Source organism: Palaemon carinicauda, unplaced genomic scaffold, assembly GCF_036898095.1.
Source record: "Palaemon carinicauda isolate YSFRI2023 unplaced genomic scaffold, ASM3689809v2 scaffold1064, whole genome shotgun sequence".
In the NCBI taxonomy this organism is placed as follows: Eukaryota; Metazoa; Arthropoda; class Malacostraca; order Decapoda; family Palaemonidae; genus Palaemon; species Palaemon carinicauda.
The window spans coordinates 45,001-57,500 of NW_027168554.1; the positions used below are offsets into that span (position 1 = coordinate 45,001).

At 38.0% G+C, this 12,500-nt stretch overlaps 1 protein-coding gene across 1 annotated transcript in view; it reads right to left on the minus strand.

The window, feature by feature from the left end:
* Positions 1 to 10,111, minus strand: part of LOC137635257 (uncharacterized) — a 20,478-nt gene extending 10,367 nt beyond the window's left edge. The window contains exon 1 of the mRNA XM_068367707.1: positions 8,033 to 10,111. Coding sequence (XP_068223808.1) covers positions 8,033 to 9,637 — 1,605 coding nt within the window. The 5' untranslated portion in view covers positions 9,638 to 10,111. The remainder of the gene's footprint in view (positions 1 to 8,032) is intronic.
* Positions 10,112 to 12,500: the final 2,389 nt, after the last annotated feature.

The window sequence follows — 12,500 nt, forward strand, 5'->3', positions numbered from 1 at the left end:
GACCGGGATTAGTTTTATCCACTAGCAGGACCATGAAAACGGACCGGGATTAATTTTATCCACTACAGAACCTTGATAATGGACCGGGATTAGTTTTATCCACCAGCAGGTCCATGAAAACGGACCGGGATTAATATTATCCATTGCAGAACCTTGATAATGGACCGGGATTAGTTTTATCCACTAGCAGGTCCATGAACATGGACCGGGATTAATATTATCCATTGCAGAACCTTGATAATGGACCGGGATTACTTTTAGCTACTAGCGGAACCTTGATAATGGACCGGGATTACTTTTAGCTACTAGCAGAACCTTGATAATGGACCGGGGATTAGTTTTATCTACTAGCAGAACCTTGATAATGGACTGGGATTAGTTTTATCTACTAGCGGAACCTTGATAATGGACCGGGATTACTTTTAGCTACTAGCGGAACTTGATAATGGTCCGGGATTAGTTTTATCTACTAGCAGAACCTTGATAATGGACTGGGATTAGTTTTGTCCACTATCAGAACCATGATAACGGACCAGGATTGATTTTATCCACTACAGAACCTTGATAATGGACCGAGATTAGTTTTATCTACTAGCAGAACCTTGATAATGGACTAGATTAGTTTTATCCACTATCAGGACCATGATAACGGACTAATATTAGTTTGATCCACTACAGAATCTTGATAACGGACCTGGATTAGTTTCACCCACTGGCGTAATCTTGAAAACGGACTAATATTAGATTTATCCACTAGCAGAGCCTTTGCAATGGATTGGAATTAATCATACTTATCCACTGCAGAACCTTGATATCGGACTAGTATTAGTTTTATCCACTAGTAGAACCTTAGCAATGGACTGGAATTAATTATATTTATCCACTGCAGAACCTAGATAACGGACTAGTATTAGTTTTATTCATTAGTGAAACCGTGATAACGGACTGGTATTAGTTTTATCCTTTAGCAGAACCTTAGCAATGGACTGGAATCAATTATGTCTATCCACTGCAGAACCTTGATAACGGACTAGTGTTAGTTTTATCCACTCGCAGAACCTTGATAACGGACCGGGATTAGTTTTATCCACTAGCAGAACCGGGACAAAGGACTAGTATTAGTTTTATCCACTAGCAGAAACTTACAAATAGATTGGAATTAATTATGTTTATCCACTGCAGAACCTTGATATCGGACTAGTATTAGTTTTATCCACTAGTAGAACTTTAGCAATGGACTGGAATTAATTATATATAACCACTGCAGAACTTTGACAATGGATCAGGATTAATTTCAGTACGTAAATGAACTTTGTATCCTATGTCGTAGATTTCATTCTACTTCCTATACAATTGTTTTTGAGTTTCCAAATTTTTTAAAAATTTCTATTGACTACGAGAACAGCGAGTCTACGACACCATACACTGTTAGTATTTACTGTCCTTTACGTGGCACACTGCACGCAGTGTTATTATTATTATTATTATTATTATTATTATTATTATTATTAAATGCTAAGCTACAACACTAGTTGGAAAAGCAGAATGCTATAAGCCCAGGGGCTCCAACAGGGAAAATAGCCCAGTGAGGAAAGGAAACAAGGAAAAAATAAATATTTAAGAATAATAGTAAAGTAAATTCCTATATAAACAATAAAAATGACTGCATAATGGAGTGGCACACCGTATACATTACATAAGGCCCTTATCTACATCCACCTATTTAGCAAATTGGGGCTGATTTGTCTCCTAGAGCCCCTGTGTGATCAGGCCTCATGGGGAGTTTTAAATCTAATCTAATCAAGGACTTAATTTAATAAGCAAACACTTTTTTATGATTTCTTTAGAAGGTTCAGTTTCTTTACAGCTTTCTAGCGTCTGATCTATTCTATTTAATTCTGAAGTTCAGTTCCACTTTTAAGTGTTTAAAGTGTCACTGTCACTTAAATATGTACCTATTGTCTTTAAAACACGCTTGAGTTTTACTTGTTCATGGAAATTGAAGATGTTTGAGTTTTACCTGATCAAGGATAGTTGAACAATTGTTCGTGTTTTACCTGATCAAGGACAGTGGGACAAAGGTTTAAGTTTTAACTTGTCAAGGACAGTGAAACAAAGTTTTGAGTTTTACCTGGTCAAGGACAGTGGAGCAATTATTTGAATTTTACCCGATCAAGGACAGTGAAGCAAATGTTTTAAGGTTTACCTGGTCAAGGACAGTGGAGAAAATATTTGAGTTTTATCTGATGAAGGACAGTGGAGCAAATGTTTGAGTTTTAACGGATCAAGGACAGTGGAGCAAATGTTTGAGTTTTACCTGACCAAGGACAGTGGAGCAAATGTTTAAGTTTCAACTGATCAAGGACAGTGGAGCAAATGTTTGAGTTTTACCTGATCAAGGACAGTGGAGCAAATGTTTAAGTTTCAACTGATCAAGGACAGTGGAGCAAATGTTTGAGTTTTACCTGGTCAAGGACATTGAAGTAAAGGTTAGAGTTTTACCTGGTCAAGGACATTGAAGTAAAGGTTAGAGTTTTACCTGATCAAGGACAGTGTAGCAAATATTTGAGTTTCAACTGATCAAGGACAGTGGAAGCAAAGGTGCTCCCATTGTGCTTATGCCCTCATTCCATCTGCTTGCATTTGAATGCTACAACTATCGTCACTATTCCTTGAATTTCCACATGTGATACATTCTGTGGACGGTTGCCAGCGAATTCAGACGTCTTTGCTTGTTGAATGCAAGTCTGTTGATTTCTGTGTATTTGTCTGTTACATAAATTACGTCTAAATTTATGAAAATTTGACCAAATGAGGGTATTTGTATAGCCTAGTAGGGATTAGCTTCATGGGAGATGTAGAAACATGACTTAGACGAAAATTTTCACCCCTGAAATTCGTTTATGAGAACGACCCAGACTACATTGACGCAAAGGGTATCCCTAGGTTAGGTTAGGTTAGGTTAGGTTAGGATTTAAAGGTCACTCATGAATAGCAGAGGCAAGGTACTGGACAATGTCCTAGAGAAAATGTCACCCGAAAATTTCACGGATCAGACTACATGGACGCAAAAGATATCCCTAGGTTAGGTTAGGTTAGGTTAGGATTTAAAGGTCACTCATGAATAGCAGAGTTAAGGTACTGGACAGTGTCCTAGAGACTGACCATATATACATATGATCAGCATCTAAGCTCCCTTTCCAACAAGCTAGGACCAGGGAGGGCCAGGCAATAGCTACTGATAACTCAGCAGGTAGATCTATAGGCTTCCACGGATGGTGAATTTGCAAACACGAGAAAATATCGAGCGTGAGTGAATCTAGAACTCCCGTCCAAGGGATTGCCAGGCAGGGACGTTTTTAATTAGGTTTAAATGCATTTGTGTAATTATTATAACTCTGCCGTGGTGGAGGTTTGCGGTTATTTAATAATATTGTTATTGTTCTTGTTTTTATATAAGTTATTGTTTTCTTATTTGATAAATATTACTCTCTTTGTTTACTTTAATCTTAATTAAAACTCGAGTATTTAGCAAAATTCTCCACTATTAATTTTTGGATTTTCCAACTAAATTAACGAAGGAAACGTAGCTCTATAGATTTAATTTTTTTTTTAAATTGAGCCTTAGCTAAGATTATAGGTTTTTTCAATGTGATATTTTTTTTTTACTTTTGTTATATATTTTTTCCAAAATATTGTAACATAATCAGCTGTTTAGCAGCAGCTTGATTCTTAATATTTTCAAAAAAGATTAATCTTCATTGAATAATAAAATAATAGATAATAGAATTTGGTCTGTTTATTTTTCGTTAAACTTTTAATAAAATCATTTGAAATATAAAATAAAACTGTTAATTAAATGATAATTATATTAAAACTCCTCTCCAAAATTGCGAAATTAAATGAAAATAGACATAAGACATAGCAACCATACCAGGAGCAGATGGAAAAAAAATAGATGTAAGGTAATTAAGCCAGTTGGCAACGAGCGAGCAGCATTGAAGTCAAAACAACCAATTACCCATTAATTAAGAAGACCTCATTAGTGATATGGTAATTAAAGTCTGTTTATAAAACCCCGTATTTCTACAAAGATATCATCTGACGTCCTACTTTCTCTCGCGGTGGATCACGGTGCGCTTGGAACAGCTCACAACTGCTCTGTGAGCACTGATTGAGAGCATTAATCGTAACGTACCTTGATCAATTGCATGAGAGCATCGCAAGAAACAGTCGTGGCGAATGCTCCAAATGCTTAATTAACTCTCGATTGACTATTTTAACCTCAAATATTTTGTTTACTCTTTATTTATTGTCTTGTGATGTCAGTTTTATTGTTACTTCTCTGCTTAGGGCCTGCATTCTGTGGATATTTGTAGCCTTTTTCTTGATTAAGAGTAGTAATTGCAAAAATATCATGACAGTATTACATGAAACAATTGCAATGAAGGCTCCAAATGCTTAATTAACTCTCGATTGACTATTTTAACCTCAAATATTTTGTTTACTCTTTATCCATTGTCTTGTGATGTCAGTTTTATTGTTACTTCTCTGTTTAGGGCCTGAATTCTGTAGATATTCCTAGCCTTTTTTCGTGATTAGGAGCAGTAATTGCAAAAAATCACGACAGTATTACGTGAAACAATTGTAATGAATGTTCCAAATGCTCAATTAACATTCGATTGACTACTTCAACCTCAAATATTTGCCTATTCGTTGCCAATTACCTTGGGATGTTAGTTTGGTTGTTACCTTTCTGCTTTTGACCTGAATTCAGTGAACATTTGTAGCCTTCCTCAGATAAAAACGCACTTCAAAAAATGAGCAAAAGATACATAATTTAATGTTTTCTATAATTTATAATAATAATAATAATAATAATAATAATAATAATAATAATAACAGAACTTCCCTTATAGATGGTAACATTTCACTCTATGTCATCACACAGAACTATCAATACTCAAACCTTATGGATATCGCTCTTCATCAAATAGTGAATTAAACTTCCTCACTGTTCCTTTTTATGTAAATAAAACCAATTGTAATTAAATTTCCCGAATCTAAATCCTAGGAACCATTTCAAAGACAAAGCCATTACTATTTCTGTGCTCTTTCTTGCTCTTCTTCTTTGAAAAACTTAGTAGACAGCTGTTCCACGAACATGCTCCACTTAAAAGTTCGCGTTTTACCTGCGTTTCAAGAAATCTTGTGCAACTTTTTTTTTCTCTCTCTCTCTCTCTCTCTCTCTCTCTCTCTCTCTCTCCTCTCTCTCTTCTCTCTCTCTCTCTCTCTCTCTCTCTCTCTCTCTCGCCAATCATTTGTTTCTTTAATGCTTAAACGGAACTTTTTTATCAAATCTTTCAAATAATTTTCAGTGCTTAAACCAATATTTGCTACCTTTCTCTCTCTCTCTCTCTCTCTCTCTCTCTCTCTCTCTCTCTCTCTCTCTCTCTCTCTCTCTCTCTCTCTCTCTTGCAAATCATTTGTTTCTTTAATGCTTAAATCGAATTTTTTTTTCAAATCTTTCAAATAATTTTCAGTACTTAAACCAAAGTTTGCTCTCTCTCTCTCTCTCTCTCTCTCTCTCTCTCTCTCTCTCTCTCTCTCTCTCTCTCTCTCTCTCCTTGAAGTTGTTTACATCTTGAATATACTATTCCCAAAAGTAAAAGGAGCCTATAGATCTATCTGCTGAGTCATCATCAGCCATTGCCTGGCCTTCCTTGGTCCTAGCATGGGTGGAGAGGGGTCTTGGGTGCTAATCATATGTATATATGGTCAGTCTCTATGGCATTGACCTGCTTGATAGGGCAATGTCACTGTCCCTTGCCTCTGCCATTCATGAGCGGCCATTAAACCTTTAGAAGGCTTTTGATACTGTTTTTTTCTGATGATTAACGATCCAAGGATAGAAAGTCTTAGGTAATTTCTATTTTGAGGCTCCATGACTTCAAGGACCACTTAGTATTTATCACAGTCTTCTCCAACTATCTAGGACCCCAGACAAAAGTCCTTGATAAATTCCTGTCTCATAATCTATGACTCCAAAGACTACAGAGAGACAGGTCTTAGTTGCTTTCTTTTCTGAGGAATTATGACTCCAAGGACCACATAATCTTCATCGCAATCACTATTTAGGATCCCAGACACAGTAGGTCTTTGATACGTCTCTGTCTGAGGATCTTCTCCAACTATTTAAGATTCCAGACAGGTCTTTAATACGTTCCTGTCTTAGGCCCTATGACTCCAAGGATCACATAGTCTTTATCCCATCTTCTCCAACTATCTAGGATCCCAGACACAGTATTTCTTGGATAAGTAGTTTTCTGAAGACCTACGATCGAGAGAGACAAAACTCTAGAATACTAGACTTTAGGAATCTCCTTGCCGGAGCTACCACGATCCAGTGAACACCACTACATTAGATAAGACTAGAATCTGATTGATTTGTCAACTTCCCTCTGGCGTCGGGGAAGATAAGCGTTATCATACAAACAAATGTATTATTATTATTATTATTATTATTATTATTATTATCCCTCTGAAATAAGGAGGCAATGCATTGATTAAACATTTTAAGATTATTATTATTATTATTATTATTATTATTATTATTATTAATATTATTATTATCATTGTTGTTGTTGTTGTTATTATTATTATCATTATTATTATTATTATTATTAGCTGCAAAAATAGTTTTTTTTATTTACTTTAACAAATACTTATAATATTCATATACATAGCGATGTTGTAAAATCTCTACTTTTCTCTGTTCGTTATTATTATTATTATTATTATTATTATTATTATTATTATCATTGTTGTTGTTGTTATTGTTATTACACTCATTATTATTATTATTATTATTATTATTATTATTATTATTATTATTATTATTATCAATTTTAATATTATTATTATTATTATTATTATTATTATTATTATTATCATTGACTTCACTTGAGTTTCTTCTGATTGATATTGTCTTGTTTCATTTCAACGCACGCACGAGAGAGAGAGAGAGAGAGAGAGAGAGAGAGAGAGAGAGAGAGAGAGATGTTTCCTTTGATCTAAGATTTATAGATTGCAAAAGAGAAAGAGTTTTGTAAATGTTTTTTGGAAACCCTTTTTGAAAATAAAACAAAATGTTTTCAACGATTTGTAGGAAAACTGAAATACGGTTTTAAGATGTTTTAGAAATGGTAGTTTTTTATAGTGCGTGAAATACGTTTTTGTCTTTCATTTCTTTTTGAAATATTTTATAAATTGTCGTTTTTTATACTTCAATTGAGAGAGTAGCTTTTCTATTTTTCTTTTTATTTTTTTATATTTTAACAACATCAATATTTATTATATTTTATAAAAGTCAAGATGGTTCTAAAATTTACATTGTTGGCGATATGTTTAAATTTCCCGAATATTAATCATTTTCATATAAGTTTAAAAAAAATGGAAAATTCCTACAGTCCTCCCTATTTCTAAAACGTTGGATGGTAACTCAGACATTTGTTTTCTCGTGATATGTTTTAAATTTCGCTAATATTAAACATTTTCAGAAAAAAAGTTTAGAAAAGAAATTATGGCTAATTCCTACAGTCCTCCCTTTTAAAAGAAAATTGCTATTTAAACTACAAAAAAAGTTTACAGAGTATAAGTATTCTCCCTCTTTTTTTTTTCTTTTTTAAATAAATGCTATTCAGTCTACAAGAACAGTTTTCAGACTACAAGAACAGTTCTCAGACTACAAGAACAGTTTTCAGACTACAAGACAGTTTTAACTCTTCCCCCCTTTTCAAATTTCTAATCAAACTACAAAAAGCAATTTACCACAAGACAAAGAGAAGTTTTCAGACTATAAGACAGTATTCTCCCTTTTTTTTTCTAAATAAATGCTATTCAGTCTACAAGAACAGTTTTCAGACTACAAGACAGTTTTAACTCTTCCCCTCTTTTCAAATTTCTATTCAAACTACAAAAAACAATTTACCACAAATCAAAAAGATTTTAATTTCTTAAAAAAAATTCTCACCTGTTCCATCATCAAATTCGTAGTCTCAGCGAACCGCTGTCTGCAAACGGGGCACACCTGTTTCAAGGAAAGCCTGCAGGTGTTGCAAACCAGATGTCCCTTCCTGCACTGGTGTAAAGGCGGCGCCATGATCGACTGGCACCCGGAGCATGAGAAGAGCTTCATGAGTTCCTCGTAATCGACCAATTTACTACTGTCGGGGATCTCCCCGTTGATGCCCTGGCCGTGCCCGTTGGTGCCCGACGGGAAACTGTAGCTATTACTCATCTTCGTCCTCGTCGACAACTTCCTCGAGAGATTTGTGCTGAGTTTCCTCAGGCGGGAGGTCGAACGGGCCTCGGAGGGCGTCGGGGAATCCGGCTCCGGCGTGTCGCACCAGTACTCCTCCGCCGGAGGGTTGGACGATTTCATAGGCGCGCTGAAGAGCCTCCTGAAACTCCTGGTGAGGGCGGAGCCTCGCGTGATTTTGATCGTGTTGTTGTTGTTATTCCGTTGCTGGTGATGGTGATGCGTCACCTCCTTCGGTAGCGGTTTCGGGAGCTGCGCCCTTTTGGTCACTGGCGTGGAGGGCTGTGATATACTCCCGCGCCGTCCGTAAACCTGCCTGAAACTGTCGGTGACGGGCGAGGAGGGCGACAAGATACCCCCACCACTGAAGGAGGCGCTCCTGGGCATGTTGGCAGCCACGGGGACATCTAGGGGTTGATTTTTGGCGAATGCACCACAGGCGGAGTTTGCTCGGGCTTTGGCGGGAAACTTGTGGATGGTTTCGGCGCTTGCAAACGAGGAATCGTGCTCCGGGGTGCCCTCGCTACTGCTGGTGTAGTTCTGGCTACTGAGGGTGAAGGACTTCGTGGCTGGTGGAGACTCCGCCATAGGGGAGACTCTGACAGCCGAGTGGTAGGAAGGATTTCTGAAGATTTTGACGCTTTTCTCCATTTTGGGAGTACTTCCAGATGGGGCAGCTAGATGGGGGGATCCCTGGGGTAGACCCCTTAGCTCCAAGCTATCCTTGTGGCTGAAGAACCTCGAGCTCATGATAGGACTGTCTTCCGACTCCTCTTTATCAGCGAAGGATAGAGTTCGACCCCTCTGTACAGAGGCGATCTTTTGCCGGGTCAGAGCCTGGCTGATGTCAACGCTTAACCTCGCTTCAAGCACTGGGATGTTGATGGACTCTGCTAGCTCATCATCATCTCCTTCTCCTTCTCCTACTTGCGCTTCTCCCATTTCATCCTGCTGCTCCATATCCCCTTGTTTATCCTTCCCGCAGGTCATATCCTTGTCAGAAATCCCTTCTTGACCTGCCTGGTCAATCTTATCTGCTTCTGAAGTGGCATCCATCTTCTTACTTTTAGTCTTCTGATCTGCGACGTCTAATGTCTTGCTCTTAATTCCGGTTTGATATCCGTTAACGTGGATCTCAGTTCCGTTGAAGTGGGTCTCAATACCGTTGAATCCGTTAACGTGGGCTTTGCTCGCCTGTTGCAAATCACCGTCGCACACCCATGCCTCTTGGACGTCCTCGCAAGATTGGAACAGGTCGATGGAGTCACTGATAGCGCTTGGAACAGAGAAGATCGGTCCGGGCATAATGATTTTCATAAATATAAGTTTATTTTCCTTTCTAATAGAATCACTTTATCCTTCTATATCACACGCACTCAACGTTACTCCTTCAGCTCTGAAATGAGAACTGAAATTCACCGTTTTATATCTGCTTTTTTTAACGATCGACTCCACCCACACGAGGTTTTCCTGATTAGCGTCAAATATTGTTTCTCGTTAATAATGCCACGCTTTTGGAAACGTCTCAGTCCCTAGTAACGCTTCCTCTCGGTAGTCAGACAAATTCCCAGAAAGTTTTCAACTAAGTCCACGTGTTCTTTACACGCAGACACACGCACGCACACACACTAATCAGCGCGAGGAATAGAACATTACGTAAAAGTACGTGTATCCAATTGGTAGTCTCACGCTGGCACGATCTACCGTGCCTAAATGTACTGTTTTTATTTGTGTTTTTTATCAACTGACGTCGTTATTATCTATCGTTTATCTATATTTTTATCAACTATTGACGTCTTTATTATCTATTTCATTTACCCTTTTATCAACTTTTAACGTGGTTATTATCCCTTCCTATGTTGCACTGTAAGTTTATTTTAAACACAATTGAGCGAAACTGCAATTTGTTACCTCGCTCGGCATCAGTGAAACGTCATAAAGAATAAAAAAAAAAAACACAGACGCTAAGATTGTCTCTATCGCATCCGAGATGAAAGATTGGCGGGACCTGTTTCACCTGGCTAGAATTTTGGGGGTCGAAGGCCAACTTGGCAAGATGAGACGAAGGGAAAAATAAAAATGGAAAACTATAAAAATAGAAGAGGAAGAAGACTACTTCATCTTTTTGTGATCGACGATGTCACTTGTCTTTGATCAACAACTCGTTCTTCCACTGGTTTTTTTGGCACCGATTTAGACAACTTCTGTGGCCCTTGTTCGCCTTACGACGATGAAGACGGATTGGGTAAGGTCCCATGCAATTTCTCCTTGGAAAGGCGCCGCCTGTTTTGTCGCAGAAGGCTCAGGTGTTCGTGGGACGACGAATATGGTGGTTCCTGAAGGCGACAACTCATGACCTAAGGAATTGGAGGTCCCCTTTTCGAAAGGGCCTTCTGACAAGAGCACCCTCTTCGAAAGGGCCTTCTGATAATAGTCCCCTTCTCGAAAGGGCCTTCAGACAAGAGCCCCCTTTTAGAAAGGGCCTTCTGGTAAGAGTCCCCTTTTCGAAAGGGCCTTCAGACAAGAGCCCCTTTTCGAAAGAGCCTTCAGACAAGAGCCCCCTTTTCGAAAGGGCCTTCTGACAAGTCCCCTTTTCTAAAGGGCCTTCTGGCAAAAGCCCCCCTTTTCGAAAGGGCCTTCTGGCAAAAGCCCCCCTTTTCGAAAGGGCCTTCTGACAAGAGTCCCCTTTTCTAAAGGGCCTTCTGGCAAAAGCCCCCCTTTTCGAAAGGGCCTTCTGACAAGAGTCCCCTTTTCGAAAGGGCCTTCAGACAAGGGCCCCCTTTTCGAAAGGGCCTTCTGACAAGATCCCCCTTTTCGAAAGGGCCTTCTGATAAGAGTCCCCTTTTCGAAAGGGTCTTCTGACAAGAGCCCCTTTTCGAAAGGGCCTTCTGACAAAGAGCCCCCTTTTCTAAAGGGCCTTCTGACAAAAGCCCCCTTTTCGAAAGGGCCTTCTGACGCGAGTTTGGTAATAGTCTTTCTTTTCAAAAGGGCCTTCCCCTCCTGCAGGCCGCGACGGCTTCTTCAGGACTTGGATGAGCTAACTGCAGGTTAACAATTTCTTGAAAGCTTAGATAACTGCAGGCTACGTTCTTCCCATAGATGGAAAACACTAATAAACGCCAGGAGTTTTCACTTATGACCCATAAACATCAAACTCGTTTGTTTTCAACTTGCTTTGCAAATCATTCGTTTCTATAAACAAAAACACATTTATATACTTCTCTCTTTTATATATTTTCCATTAAACATCCAAGCAGGAATTAGAAGTCACATCAATTAAATAGAAGAAGAATTATTTATAAAAAACGGCGCTAAAAAATCCCACCGCACGTAAACGATTGCATCATCGGCAGACAGGTAAAAAGAGGTACACCCACGCTCACCCCTGTCGGTCAACTGAGGGGCTTCATGTCACAACCCATATATATACCTTCGTATAACCCCTTTCCCCTCACTTGCGACCTCTTCCCCCACCCCCTCAAGTTATCCCCCCACCTTCCTCCCCCACATTAACTCCCCCACACATTAATCTTACCCCCTCTTATATTCGGCCACCGTTTGACATTCGCTCGCATGTTATAAAATCAAATACGTCCGGACAGTTATGGGTTCAATATATGGTGTGGCTACAGTTATGATGGCCATAATAGATGCTAGATAACACGTTTAATTGATGTGTAATGAGAGAGAGAGAGAGAGAGAGAGAGAGAGAGAGAGAGAGAGAGAGAGAGAGAGAGAGAGAGAGAGAGAGAGAGAGAGTTGTAGGTGTACCAATTCTGATCTGGTAGCCGTGATGAAACAGATTATAGGTTTACTTATTTCTTGCATTTATATATACATATTCATTATTATTATTATTATTATTATTATTATTATTATTATTATTATACATATATATATATATATATATATATATATATATATATATATATATATATATATATATATATATATATATATATATATATAAGTATGTATATATACATACATATACATATGTTGTGTAAATATATATGCATATATATATATATATATATATATATATATATATATATATATATATATATATATATATATACATACATACAAATACAGCCATTTGCAGTCCCCTGCAGGACAAAGTTCTCAAACATGTCAATTCATGACTGGGATTTGACCAGTTTTCATCACCACTTAGGTC